Source organism: Anarrhichthys ocellatus, unplaced genomic scaffold (genome assembly GCF_004355925.1).
Source record: "Anarrhichthys ocellatus isolate YVR2014 unplaced genomic scaffold, GSC_Weel_1.0 scaffold38, whole genome shotgun sequence".
NCBI classification, from domain to species: Eukaryota; Metazoa; Chordata; class Actinopteri; order Perciformes; family Anarhichadidae; genus Anarrhichthys; species Anarrhichthys ocellatus.
In genome coordinates this window covers 79,899-94,239 of record NW_022280068.1, presented here as the reverse complement: position 1 = coordinate 94,239, position 14,341 = coordinate 79,899, and the positions used below count along the sequence as shown (strand labels likewise).

Genomic DNA, 14,341 nt, shown 5'->3' with positions numbered 1-14,341 from the left:
TAAAGAGAACAAGGATAGTAAAGGCTGTAATCAGTTCTCCATGTTAAATTAACCTGGTAGTCAATCGGTAATCAATGTTGTTTATGATTTCCGGGTAACGGTCACGTGACAGGGTATACGCAACCCCGGAGTTTTCAAACTTATCCGTCCTTGAGAGCATTTTCAAACGCCGGCGTAGTGTGGACGCTCAGTGTAAACGTAGCAAAACATATGCGTTTTCAAATGGAAACGGAGTAGTGTGGACGTGGTCTAAAAACGGGCAAAGAGGTGGATTGTAGGTGGAGTTGAGGCGGGAGGTGAACGGAGATGACGCCCACCTGTCAGAGAGAATGACAAGCATTCAGAATAACTATATAGAAATAGACAATCTTCTCTCTGATGGTCTTGTTTACTGATGAAGGTCATAGAGGATCAGTATAAATGGAGATAAGCTTAACCAAATCTATTTTGACAGGATCATTTTCTAAGGGTTTATTGTTGAGGGGCTGATGGGCACCTGTTTTCACAGATGAAAAAACTTTTTACGTGTTCTTAAATCATAATTAAAGGAGAAAACAATGTCGAAAATTTGTTGTCACTTGTCTCTCGGGGCTTCTGTAATAATCAGATGTGGATCTCCCGGATTTAGAGACCGGGATCAGGCCTCTGTGGGAGAAAAATGTATGCGTGTACAATCATATTCATTGTTTGGAATTAAGTCATGTATCTTCACAATCTCACATTTATAAAGCTATGTATGGTCACATTTCATACTTCACGCTCATAAAATCATGTAAGTTCACGTTGAGGCCTGTAGCAGTATCGCTCATGCAGTGTCGCAAAGAGACAGGATGTGGGTAAACTCTTACAAACACTTGCACACAGATTTAAATGTCTAGTTCAGGTCAGGAGGTTAGCAGATTCACAGTGAGAAAAGAGGTTGTATAGTACGAAGCCTGGAACCAAGTCAGCTGAATCCAAACAACGCACGCACCGAAATTGTCAATGTACAGATGTAAGCTGTTAAACCCTCTCCATTACAAGCTTTTAGCGGAGAAAGAGCGGTGTCAGGTGTACATCGGAATAAAGTGCAATGAACAGATAACTAGTACTTCTCATATCTCCAAAAAAACCCAAGGTCCCCTGTGTAATGGGTCGAAAGTACACCACGAATCTTGACTGGATGTAGGATGAAGAAGATGACTATCAAGGGGAAAGTTGAGAGCGGATGTGTGTGAAGAGGGGGAGCGAGGGTATAAAGTAATTTACATTTCCTTGTTTTAGTCAGTTGATTCCGGACAGCTCGGTTTACGTGTACTCTGTGTGATGCAAATAAACCTGCGTGAACTGAAGAAAATCCAATCGCTCTTGTGTTCTGTGGGTGTTCGTTACTGAGTTCCATTTAGTGAGTTTCTGTGGTATCTCACCACGAGTCAGATAGCAACCAGTCATTAAGTCAGCCGTTAGGTATCGAGTTTTAATTAATATAAGTCATAAAGTCAAAGAAGCTGATCATCGACATTGAAAATAAACCACAACATTTGACGAGCATTTTGACGAACAGTTGACGAGCCTGAGCCAGGAGGACTCCACGGGGACCGGGCCCAAGCAGGGTGACCTCTTCTCTCACAGACTGAACGCGCCTTGAGCTCAACTTAAAGGTAAGCAGAAAAACCTCTTCTAAATGTTCTGCATTGGTGGTCTATGAGGAGGAAGGGCCGACCGTGAGGGTGTGGACCTTTCCCCGGGACGTCCTAAAAAACCACAAGACAGGAACGTGTATTCAATAACAGTGTTTTGGAACCCCCCCAATTAGTCTACGTGTTGATTATAATTATCATTTAAAACTCTGACTGACATAATTCTGATTGGACTGGCACATTGTTAAAAGTTTAAAAGACAGAGAGGAATCAAATAAAGACTTGAACGGCATGGAGATTGAGTTTCTGTCAGCGGTCCAACGGTTGTTAAGTGAAACAGCTGACCTTCCTGTGTCAGCTCCTGGTACAGACATGCTCTCTGCCTCTCTCTCCATTAATACTCCTAGTAACGTATACTTTCTGGCATGTACAGGGCATGATGGCCTTCTCCCTCTCTATGTTCTTGAGCATGAATATACTTACTTTCCAATCACAAGTGACATGTTTTCTTCACGTTTTAATTCAATTTATAACATATATTTTATGTAAATAACACAATTTCCTTCAACATATTCCTGAGAGAGCCTCACGCACGTGTTGGTGTTTTTAACAGTAAATCATTGACCCTTCCATGATTACAGCCACTTCAAACTAGCGTAAAGCTTGGCTGAAAGCTTTCCTGGAACTGTTAGCGAGTTATCAAGCATCGAACTAGCCTGTCTCTGTGATAGGTAATGATATATTTGATGGCAAAAAGACTAGTTATTGTACCACTAACACACCCATGTCATTGACTTACTCTAACTCGTTTCTACCAAAGTAGACTTGTGCCAGGGAGTGGAACAAAATGATGAGTAAAAACGTGTAGTGGTTGATTTTGGAAAAAGCAGCGTCGTTGAATATGCTTGAATCTTAATATTTTACTGCTGACTTAATAACTGTATCTATCTGACAAACAGTGAGACCCCACAGGATCTCACTGCCAGGAACACCCAGAGACGACAAAAGAGATTGTCTTCACTACACGTAGGTTTATTAGCATCACACAGAGTACAAGCTAACCGAGTTGTCCCAGGATCGATGAACTTCACAATAGAAATACACACCGTTTCATACCTTTGGTCTGGTCCGGGTCTGGGTAACCTAACTGTCCCTACCCTGGGTTCCGGCATCCCTGCCTCTAGCCTACTGAATTTGTTACACATCTCTGGGTGTCTAAATGAATTACCAGTCTCCTCCCCAACAGTATCCTCCCTCTGCTATCAGCCAGGCCGCTGCCCACCCTCCGCTGACCAGATATCCCAAGTGAACAGTGAATCAACTGGCACAGCGCCCGGATGGCAAGAAAAACACATTACTGACATTCTTTCATAACATTTTGGGATGAGTTGTGCATGAGAGCAGGCCCCGAACCTCTGGTTCTTGTTTTACAAAGGATCCAGTTACAGTAATCCATCAAACCCCCCTTTATACTATATTTCCTGGTCCCTTCTAAAACCGTCATCAATGGAGACTCCACTGTTGTCTGACGGCTCCCTTTTCCACCTGGCTCGGCATCCTGTTTCACATGCACAGTCTGTGCACACACTCAAGCTGTTGTCTCTACATAAAGTGAACTTTTCTTTATCTGTGATTTAAAATTATACAATGTTTCATAGGTGCACATATACTTAGTATTTGTGATTGGAACACATTTGAACGGCGAAGACATATATCAGATTATTGATATGAATACATAAGGTTACATTCAATCCACATTTTCCGACCACAAACCAGAGCAAAGAAGGTGGAAGTTATTCAGGAATGACGATAACACGATGAGTGTTTCCATCACAGTTCACGTCTGTACATGACAATAATTGTTCTCAGTGCAACTTCTTCTGCGAGGCATTCTCCATGAAAATAAACTGAATCCTTAAAATTGACTGGGCATTGAGCGTGTGGTCGGAAAATGTATTCTTGTTATTTTAGACTGAATGAAACCTCATGTATTTGTATCAATAATCTGATATATTATCCAATCAACGATACAAAGTATACATACGCTTAAAAGCTGTTGTAACCTTTAAGTCATAGGTGAAGAAGAGCTCCCCCTCTGAGAAAAGCCTGATTGTGTGACTTTGCATGAGTCACGGTGGTTAGGAAGGCTGCAGTCAGGACGAAAGTGGATTCTTCACTGTGCCGGTTAGAGAGGAAACATGTAAATACAGTATAAAGGGGGGTTTGTTAAATGACTGTAGATAGTTTATCCAGAACAGGAACTCACCAGATGTTCACATCATTTTCATCTTAAAATGCAAGGTGTGAATGTCATACAACTTATTTTACTGTGAGCCGAGCTCGGTCTCGGTTATTAACTGTCCACTTGGAAAGATGCTCGACAAAGATTGGTGCACAGAGGCCTGGGTGATGGCAGAGTGTGGGTACCCAAGAGATTAGGCTGAAGACTAGGGACAGATGTCTCTAACGGATAAAGATGCGTGCAGGTGCCCGATGGGGTTCACATCTTCAATACATGTCTGTGGGTTCTGAGGATGTGTTTTGGGCCTACGTTTATGAAATAACAAAGTCATTCTAAATGTGATCTAACCAGCTGTTATTACAGAACACACATGCAACACAATACATGAGATCCATTTGAAATGTTCATAGACTTCAGGATCATTTTGAAGGGAAGAGTGTGTTTGTTTCCAGAGATCTGGAATTGAGGAAGACTGTCCAACCACTCAGAGAGCCTGTGACCTGAAATATCAACTAAACTATGCACGATCACCTCAGTAGCGTTTACGGGTTAAGTTTCATCTTAATTGACAGGAATTAGTCTCCCCCAGGAGAGTAACGTCACCTAATGTATTGTATTTTTAACGAATTGCATCAATGAGCTGTTTTAATGTTAATTGTAATCAATTTGACAGTATTTAAAGTTCATATTTGTTTAAATGTTGTTTAAAACAGAAAATATTTTATTAAAAATAATTGAATCAGCTAAATCAGTTGACCATTGCTATTTTTGTTATTGTGACAAATAGGTCACATTGGTTTTTCTGCAACGATTATACATTTTTATAATTACAATTACTTTTCATATATAAAGTTGATTGTGAAACATTAACACAATTTAGATGTAATGTATGACATGTTATCAAAGCATTGGAATGGTTAAAGGTGTTGAAACTTACCTTTAGTAACAACAAAAAGCTTTTTGAAATTAGCTACTTCTGCCAAATGTGCTGACCAGTTTTGCAGCCATTTTGGAAGTGATGTGTGAGCGTTGTTGCTGAATGTTTAGCATAGAGCGCCGTCATGGTCCTCAGTGACCAGCAGGGGGCAGCATAGAGACAAGTAGTCTAAAGTACTGCTGAAGGCTGCGCGCAGACGTCTTCCTGACAAGTAACGTTAGGCAGTCAGCTAGTTCCATCCGCTCGAGCCGCGGCTGGTCTCGGTGTGTCTCTGGTTCTTCTGTCCGTGTCTGTCCTGGAAACTCGTGGTTCGTCTTGGTAAGTAACGCTAGGGGCTTCATGAATAGGACGTGGGCTGCTCACACCGAGTCAACAGGATAACCGTACGCGGCACCAACGGGTATCATGTTGACTAACATTTGAACTTTACAGACGGACTCAGCCGGTCGAGTTTCTCTTTCGTTTTCTTCTCATCAGGTGAAACATGACTCATTAAGTTGAATACAGCAACATCGTACACCTGGTGTTTAACTCGATTTAAAAATGGATTGTTCATCACGAAGTCATGTTGTGGAACAGAACTCTCCTCCAGAGCAACTCTTTCACCAGCAGCAGGGAGGAACTGAGACTGTCTGTATTCAGTACACATGCAGATAATAAGACTGTGTCTTATGATTGGGATTCTACTGCTTCTGCTTTGTTTCTACCACAAAGTTTGTGTTTTGCTTTTCTCTTTTGCCATACATTGGAAATGTATTGCAGCGTTAATGTATAAATGCTGACTATGCTAATCATAAGAAAGGGACTGATGCTGAGATGAGGATTCTGTGTTCACAGTGATTTAGTGTTTTGCGCTTGTATGTGAGCAGATCATTTTAGTATTTCAAGATAATTATATAACTATCCAACTTATCTTAACTTTTTCGTTTCCTGCCCTGCTGTGTGTAGCTTGGTAAATAATGTGCTGACATGCAATGACTAATGCAGCGGTTAAAACTGTCTGACACAAGGTGACACTCCACTGGTCTCAATACAAAGGAACCTAATGACGAGGACTCCCACACAGTCTGCACTCCATGTTGGTTTATTTGCATCAATACAAGCAAACACAGTTGTAGAACAATGACACATGTCCAGGTTGGCGATCTTCTATTGAGACAGAGCTCGGGTTCTGCATGCTGAGAACAGACCCTGGGCCTTCAGCAAGTTCTGCTTTGGTCATGTGACACTCGTGGACGTTCCATGCAACTTTGCACATAATCATAAACGGCATTGATCATACATTTGTGAGCCTGCAGTGAGTGAGATCTACGTTCTTTTACAACTCCTAAGTGTATAGTAGTGTGTGATTATCCTCACACATTTTGTGATGTGTGCTCTCATACTGAGGCTTTGTGATTGATTTGTATATCTGATTAGTTGTACGAGTAAAGCAGGATTAATGCAGTCAAACAGAACATTTCTGATTTACACCGTTGAGGTATCCACCAATAATGTCCGAGGCACGCTACACCCTCGTAAATATCTTGGTATTAAAATAATGAATACATCAGTTGATTAGTCGATTTAATGTAACTATGATTGAACAAAAACTTGTATCGAGGAGAAAGTAGTGCTGGTGTGAACTGCAGATGAACTCTGATACTCTAAACGACACATCTCAGCCTGATGGGCGAGAGACGAGACAAAGAGAGAACGTAATGACGGCATCATAGAGTTTGAGCATTTGGCTGACACTTACATCGTTACATGTATTCCCATACTGTGTTGAGATGGTTCAAGGATGACTTTGATTTAATGTGTGACTTTATATCCTTTATTGAAATATAATCATGTGAGAATTACTAAATGTATGTGTAAGCAAAATTAAATAAGTAAACTAAGAGTAAACTCACTCTGATCGAAAGACGGACCGTCATCAGGGGAAAAGAGTCAGAGAGACACCCTGTTCAATAGGGCCTATGTATTGAGGCATCCTGCACCACACCATGCAGGCCGTAAAATGAGTGAAGTATAGGAGATTACTATATGGGTAAACATCAGGCACATAAGAAGTGCATTGTGTCCTTAAAGCATAAAACGCGGGAAGATACAATGAGTGCATGTTCTCGAGGTCATAAAGAAGGGGGGCAAGCTATCAGAAGCATATATCGCATGTTCCCATTACACCCCTGCTTTGAGAAAAGAGGGGTTAACGGGGAAGTTGTCTGAACGTTAAATTAAGCCCGTTGAAAGTAATGAATACTTATACTGTTTTGTTAAATGATCTGAGAAGGACCTGTTGTCTACCAAATATGGAGATGGAGAGGAGAATAAAGAGGAGGCGAGGAGAGCGGTGCGGGGCTTTTTGGGCTTGGCTCGCGGACGTGAGGACACTTTATAGAACTTTTCCGATATTCAATTTTTGTAATTCGATTATTTTACTTTTTGTAAAAACCAAATAAAACCGGCCTGTATTTTGTGCATTCCGACCAAAGTCCAGTGTTGCTCATCTCTGTTGATGCTCCACTAGACTCCTAAAGGTAAGAGTGCTCTTCCCCTGGGAAAGGCTGACAGTAAGAATGTAGATTGGACATAGAATTGAAATGTTATTACTGTTAAAACATTAAAGATAAGATAAGTGTACTAACTCGGTTGGATCAGACCGATTTCATAGCTCTGTTATGAGAATTGATAATTGTTTTTGAATTTGAGTAGACTTAGACTTTTTGATGAGAATTGATGTTGAACCTCTGCTGATGTATCACATGTGATGTTGCAGTGTTGATGATAGTGTTTAAACGCTAGCGGTTGTGTATTTTGAGAAGCAATAGGGATTTAGATTGGAACTGTAAGTTACGGGTGTTAGGGCCAGGGTCCTGAAGCTGCCCTTAATTAAAAAACCAAGCGAGGTTCCCAACCACACAGGGTTCCTCCTCCAGGGGTGACCCAAGAGAGCGGGTCCACCCTGGTGTACTTCCAGTCCTCCCACACCTATTGCACACGCGCACACATGCACACACGCACAAACACACCTAAATCCGTTGATATCCGGCTGTCGGAGAGGCCGACGTTTTTTAGTCTGAAATAAGAGATACAACGGTGGCTAGTGGTATTAAGTTATCCTGGTTGCAGCCCCTCTAAGCAGGCTAAGATGGTCTTGCGTGTAGATTTTGGGGGGTGCGTTTGATTACCTAGGTCAGAGGTTATTGGACAAGCCATCTCCCAGCGCTCCGTGTGGAGGGAGAGAGGGTATCGGTTACGCAGCAAGGCTGTACACCTTTTCAACACCATTGTTTACTTCATTTCGCTTCCACACTAATCGTGTTGTTTATTCAGGCGAGGGAAACTTCACCACAACACTATAATCAATGGAGATGAGTTTGTGTTCATCCGTTGTCTCTTTGCTGCAGACACACTTTAACTGCCTCCTTTGGTAACTAAATAAGACTCTTGCAACCAAGACAGCTGTTGCCGTTTTGTGTAGCTGAACATTAAGGTCTATTTTCTGTTTTTTACACTCACCGTCTTCTCATCTTTGCAGGAACCACTGCCTCCGTGATGGATCTCCAAAGTTCTCTGAAATCCACACTGAAGAACAAATATCAGAAACTAAATGAAGCATACTCCGAAAACTCGTTACTTCCTTCAAGACTTTGCTATCGGGGGCTCAAGCACGACTACCCGTTATCTAATTTGCACCAGCATGAGTTTAGATATGTTGACAATTCCGACCTTCATACTTGGGTTGTTTTTAACACCGTCCCGCTCGCAGATATTTTATCGTGCGACTGCAAACATAACAGCAGCAAAAGAACAGTCATCACCTTAGGAGTGTGTGGAGTTGGAAAAACCACAACGGTGCAGAGTTGTGCCCTGGAGTGGGCCGAGGGGAAAGGGTACCACGACATCCAGCTGCTGTTTCCTCTCACCTTCTGGGAGCTAAATTTGCTGAGACGTGAATTGAGCCTTATTGAACTTCTGCAGACGTTTTACCCTGAATTGAAGGGGCTTGACTTTTCCTGCCTTAATGAAAACAAGGTGTGGTTTGTCCTTGACGGACTGGATGAGTATCATCTCCCGCTAAACTTCAGCTGTCCAACTGTGAGTGATGTTTCTAAGACATCCACAGTGGATACTCTAGTGACCAGTCTGATCAGGGGGAATTTACTTCCCAGTGCACATATATGGATAACGACTCGATTTGCAGCGGCAACACTAATCCCTGGTTGCCATTTGCTGAAAGAGACTGCGCTTCAAGGGTTCAGTAATGAACAGAAGGAGCAGCTCTTCAGGACGGTAATCGGTGATGATGATCTGGCCAACAAAGCCATCGACCACGTGAAAATATCAAGGAGTCTGGACTTCCTTTGTCAGATACCTCCAATCTGCACCATCATGGCAAATGTGCTGAATGATCATCTAAAATCCGAGACTGGGTTTAAAATCAATCCCCTGAGTTTAACCCAGATTTACACAAACCTGGTCAAAGCATCCAACTCGGACATTGTTGCCAAGCTGAAAAAGCTGGCCCTGCGTCGGATGGGAAACACTCATGTAATGTACGAGCCTGATTTTTCAGAGAGTGAACTAAGTGTTGAGGAAGCGTCCACTTTCTCCAAAGAGTGTCCTCTGGTGTTGAGAGAAGAGAAGGGGCTACATGACTCCACAGTGTTTCGCTTCGGTCACTCGAGCCTTCAGGAGTTCTTTGCTGCGTCTGCTAAATTGGACGATATTGAACCAAGTCCTGTGCGGTCTGACTGCTGTCGGTATCTGGTGGACCAGGCGCTGAAGAATGCCGAGGGCAAATCGGATGTCTTCCTCCGCTTCATCTTTGGCCTCATTAAGGAGCGTGGCATGCTGGAGCCCTCTGATCCGCTGTTTGAGTACACCAAGAAGAAGATCCTGGAGAATATTCTGTCTTACAGCGCTGTGGGTCTGTTCCACTCTCTGAGGGAGTACGACAACCAGGCTTTACTAAGAGAGGTCAAGCTCTTCCTGAACTATGGCTTCTCTCCCATTCCGGATTTCACACCAACGCATTGGAAATTTATGATGCAAAGGACCAGCAATTTTGAAGGGATGAGAGAGAGTTTTCAGATGAACGTGTCCACGAGATGTGATGAAAGCCTCCTCAGTCAGCTACCAGCTGTTTTGAAATCCAAGAAAGCCATGTAAGTTTGTATTTACACCTATTTTGGGTCAACAGTTATTGTCCTACACAGACTAAAAAGTGCATGTTTCACATATGCATACCAAACATTCTTAAACAACCCTAAAACTGTAAACCTTTTATCTTATCCTAAATCCATTGCTTTGGTCTTATGTTAATATTACCCATTGATTTCTCGGATCCACCAATGTTCTCCTGTTTTTGCTCTTCTTTTTGGTAACACACCATTTTACGAGATCATTCCTACCAAGATAAGATAAAAACATCAACATAAAAAATGCATGCATATCTTCTAATCACATTTGGATTATTATATGTTTTGGAATAATTCCTCTTTCAATCGGCTTCCGTACTTCACTCAGAAGCTTTTTGATTCTCCTGTAACCTCAGTACCGACGTTCTGGAGACTCACAGGTTTACTTTGTTTAAATCAACAATACGAGGACTATGCCAAAACAAAAGAAAAAATGCCAGAGTTTATACTCTTAAGCAGTGCACTGTACGTCCAGGAGCAAGTCAGTCATAAATATGATTTTCTTCTTGTATGCTATAATTGGTGTTGTGTATTGTTTATGATAGGATAAGGCTGTTTTTCTCAAAGTCAACAAATCCCATAAAGTCTCCTTTTATCTCCTTGCAGGCTGAGATTCTCCAACCTGACAGATAAGTGTTGTCCAGCCTTAGCCTCAATCCTGAGCACAAGAGAGTCCTACCTGAGAGAGCTGGACCTCGGATACAACAGCATCAGTGACGAGGGAGTCAGGGAACTTGTGGAAGGGCTGAGCGATCCAAACTGCAGACTGAAAACAGTAAGGTTGCAAGGCTGTGCAATGACCTCGCATGCATGTGAATACCTGGCCACCGCCCTGAGACAGTCCCTGAAACTCCAAGAGTTGGATCTCAGCATGAACGAAATAGGAGATGACGGAGTGAGACATCTCGCAGATGGTTTGAGCTCTCCTGAATGCAAGATAGGGACGCTTAAGTAAGTGTTGAGAGAAAAAAACATACCTGCCCACTTTCTTCTCTTAAAATTAAATTGATCTCAAATTCTAACAATGAAAAAAGAAGCAACTCAAACTAAATGTGTTGGTTATAGACAGTCAAAATCAAATACTGTTCTACACATGCAGCATTTCTGTTATGTTGTTCTATTATTTTTTCATAGACTATCACAGTGCAACATTGAGCAGAAGGGCTGCTGTTATCTGGCCTCAGCTCTGCAGAAGAACTCCAGCAGCCTGGAAGTGTTGGATCTGAGCATCAACATGGTCAGAGACAAAGGCGCCAATGAGCTCTTTAAAAAATGTGATATATCGCAGCTCACCAAGCTGGAGTGAGTATGACCTCATAGAAGTCCACTCGCCTCATCTTGTCAACATTCATGAATAGATGTCAGTAATACGGTATCATTGCTCTTTGGCAGGATATACCACTGTGGCCTCACTGTGTTGAGCTGTGGAAGTATTGGCGAAGCTCTGAAGTTCGAAAACAGCAACCTGCTAGAACTCAATTTGAGCAACAACGACTTGAAAGATGCAGGTTTTGAGCTCATCTGCCAGGGCATGTACGCATGGTGTCGTCTAGAGAAACTCAAGTGAGGATGCCTTGCTCCAGTATTTCTCCTTTTGATTACTTGCTGACTGAAATAAAAACGCTCAGATAGAAGAATTGTCATTGCTAAACTTCAGAAAGTTGAAATGAGTGACACGATTTGTTTCTGCTTCATTCAATGCTCATGTACTGATAACTTGAAAATGTTTTTCTCTTTTTCCCCCCCTTCAGTGTTTCAAGATGTGGAATCACAGGAAAAGGTTGCATTTATTTGGCCAATGTCCTGTGTTCAGTCTCCCAGCTCTACAGCGGGTTGATGCAAAAAACAGGCTGGCAAGCAGTGGAGCTGAAAGACCTCGACCTCAGCATGAACTGCCTCGGAGACGAGGGAGTCAAAGAGTTCTCACCTGGACTGAAGAATCCCTTTAGTCATCTGAAAACTCTCAAGTAAATCTTTTAATCATTTATTTTCAAATGTTTTGCTTCATTTGGGATCAAAAGTAGTACCTTGATTTTAAGAGAAGTGCTGCCTGCGTCCTCTCTGTGTCCGTGTTCAACGTCCCTTTTCACCGTGGAGCTCCGTGCCTCGCTCCCCAGCTTCAGCGTCTGGTCTATTTCCCCTATTTAATATTTCTCTCTATTTTATCCCTTTTGAAAAGGGTTTTTGAGTTTTTTTTGAAAAGCGCTTATTAAATATATTATTATTATGTTATATCTATCAATATTATTGCCGACTCTGCTGCAAGAAAGACAAATTGCAGAATGCATGGTATGTAGACGTCACAGAGAACAACTTGGAGCGCTTACCTGAGGACGAGGCTCCTTTCACAGATGGGAGTTGATTATTTTGGCCCCATCGAGATTAAAAGTAGCTTTCTTAAAAGGTATGGAGTGCTTTTGACCTGCCTGAAGTGGCGCACTCCCTTGATACGGACTCTTGCTTTAATGTGGAGAATTGATTGTAGAGGAAGTGCTATGTCAAGTTTAAGGTCTGACACTGACGGAACCTTCATTGGAGCAAACAGAGATTTAAAGCAAAGCCTTGCTGCTGTGAATATTGTGCGAATCCTCGATTCCCGATGGGATTAAGTGGAACTTTAAGACGCCAACAGCCTCGCAGTGATTTGAGTTATATTGAACAACTATTAATTCTTACTGTCCGGAACCTGTTGCTCTATGCTGCCATCACCTAGCCAGTTAGATGGAAGTCCCCAATTAAATCCTTTTTAAAACGTTATTCTTCATTACACAAATGTTATGTTAAAAGAGCAGTATGCTGTAACCTGATTTATGTTCCATTTCAGCCTGAGTCACTGCAGCCTGACTGATGACTGCTGTGCAGAGCTTGCATCAGGACTTGCTTCAAAGGAGAGCGTTATCGGTGAGCTGGACCTGTCGGGCAATGATCTTCAAGATAAGGGAGTGAAGAAACTCTGTGTGGGACTCAGGAGCCCTCAGAGTAAACTGGAGAAATTGTCGTAAGTTTTTGTTTATTCAGTACTTTTCAAAGAAATCCCACAATGGGTCCAAATATTTCAGTCTTTATACCTCTAAAAGACATTTTGTGAAATTGCAACATATCTTGTTTGTGATCTCACCAGATGTATTATTTCTATGCTGAGATCTTTCTTGCAAGAAGGAGCAGGATACAGTTATGCGTCTCGTGGCTGCTCAGAGATCTGTCTCTGTTCTTTATACACAGTGATAAACAAGCTTCATAACAAAGTATGGTGAGGGTTGGTACCAGGTTGAACCAGTCCTCCTTTAGCTTCCTCTGAAACAAACGTCAATGTTATCTGTCTTCAAAGACATCCTGTGGACTGCAAGGTCACGGCTATAATGAAACAGCTGCACTGTCTGTTTCTCAGTTATCAAGCATCATGAAAAAGTACAAGTATTATGCATATATCATTCTGTATTTTTCCAACAGATACCCAGCCATATGGAATAGTCTGTGTTTGAAAGGCTCTATAACTTTACAGTCAATGTTTTGATCCATATTGTCATGCTAACTGAACAATGGTTCATTGTATAATAACCACATGATACATTGACTATGATAGGTTATTTCCAGGTAGTGTATGGGTAAAGTGAGCTGTACTTCTGTTTCTCTCCAGACTGAGGACCTGTGGCTTGAGCTCGAGGAGCATTCAGTTCCTGACCGCTGCCCTGAAGTCAAACCCCCAACATCTGGAAGAGCTGCATCTGATGGGCAACAATCTGGAAGACTCAGGAGTCAGAGTGCTTCTGGAACTAACAAATAACCAGAAATACTGCCTGCGTACAATAGAGTGAGTACTGTTATCGTTAATGACAATAGTAGTTCACAGCTAACTGTCTCACTTCTGTATCCTTTCTCCTTAACACAGTCGTTATGAAGCAGTAAAATAGGCTTGTGTGTGTGTGTGTGTGTATGTATGTATATATGTATATGTATGTATGTATATATGTATATACATATACATGTATATGTGTGTATGTATGTATATATGTATATACATATACATGTATATGTGTGTATGTATGTATATATGTATATGTGTATATATGTGTATATATATATGTGTATATATATATGTGTATATATATATATATATGTGTGTATATATATATATATGTGTGTATATATATATATATGTGTATATATATATGTATGTGTATATATATATGTATGTGTATATATATATGTATGTGTATATATATATGTGTGTATATATATATGTGTGTATATATATATATGTGTGTATATATATATATGTGTGTATATATATATATGTGTGTATGTGTGTATATATATATATATATGTGTATATATATATATATGTGTATATATATAT

At 41.4% G+C, this 14,341-nt stretch overlaps 1 protein-coding gene across 3 annotated transcripts in view; it reads left to right on the top strand.

Annotated features, from left to right (window-relative positions):
- The first annotated feature begins 210 nt into the window (after positions 1–210).
- Positions 211–14,341, top strand: part of LOC116394195 (NACHT, LRR and PYD domains-containing protein 12-like) — a 33,104-nt gene continuing 18,973 nt past the window's right edge. Inside the window, exons 1-8 of one of the 3 annotated variants that reach the window (XM_031867086.1) lie at positions 211–1,640; positions 8,322–9,951; positions 10,591–10,935; positions 11,119–11,286; positions 11,377–11,547; positions 11,736–11,951; positions 12,809–12,982; positions 13,622–13,795. In XM_031867086.1, coding sequence (XP_031722946.1) covers positions 8,339–9,951; positions 10,591–10,935; positions 11,119–11,286; positions 11,377–11,547; positions 11,736–11,951; positions 12,809–12,982; positions 13,622–13,795 — 2,861 coding nt within the window. In that variant the 5' untranslated portion in view covers positions 211–1,640; positions 8,322–8,338. Of the gene's footprint in view, positions 1,641–4,852; positions 5,117–8,321; positions 9,952–10,590; positions 10,936–11,118; positions 11,287–11,376; positions 11,548–11,735; positions 11,952–12,808; positions 12,983–13,621; positions 13,800–14,341 lie in introns of those variants that run through there. The other 2 variants (XM_031867087.1, XM_031867085.1) reach the window with 2 other exon arrangements.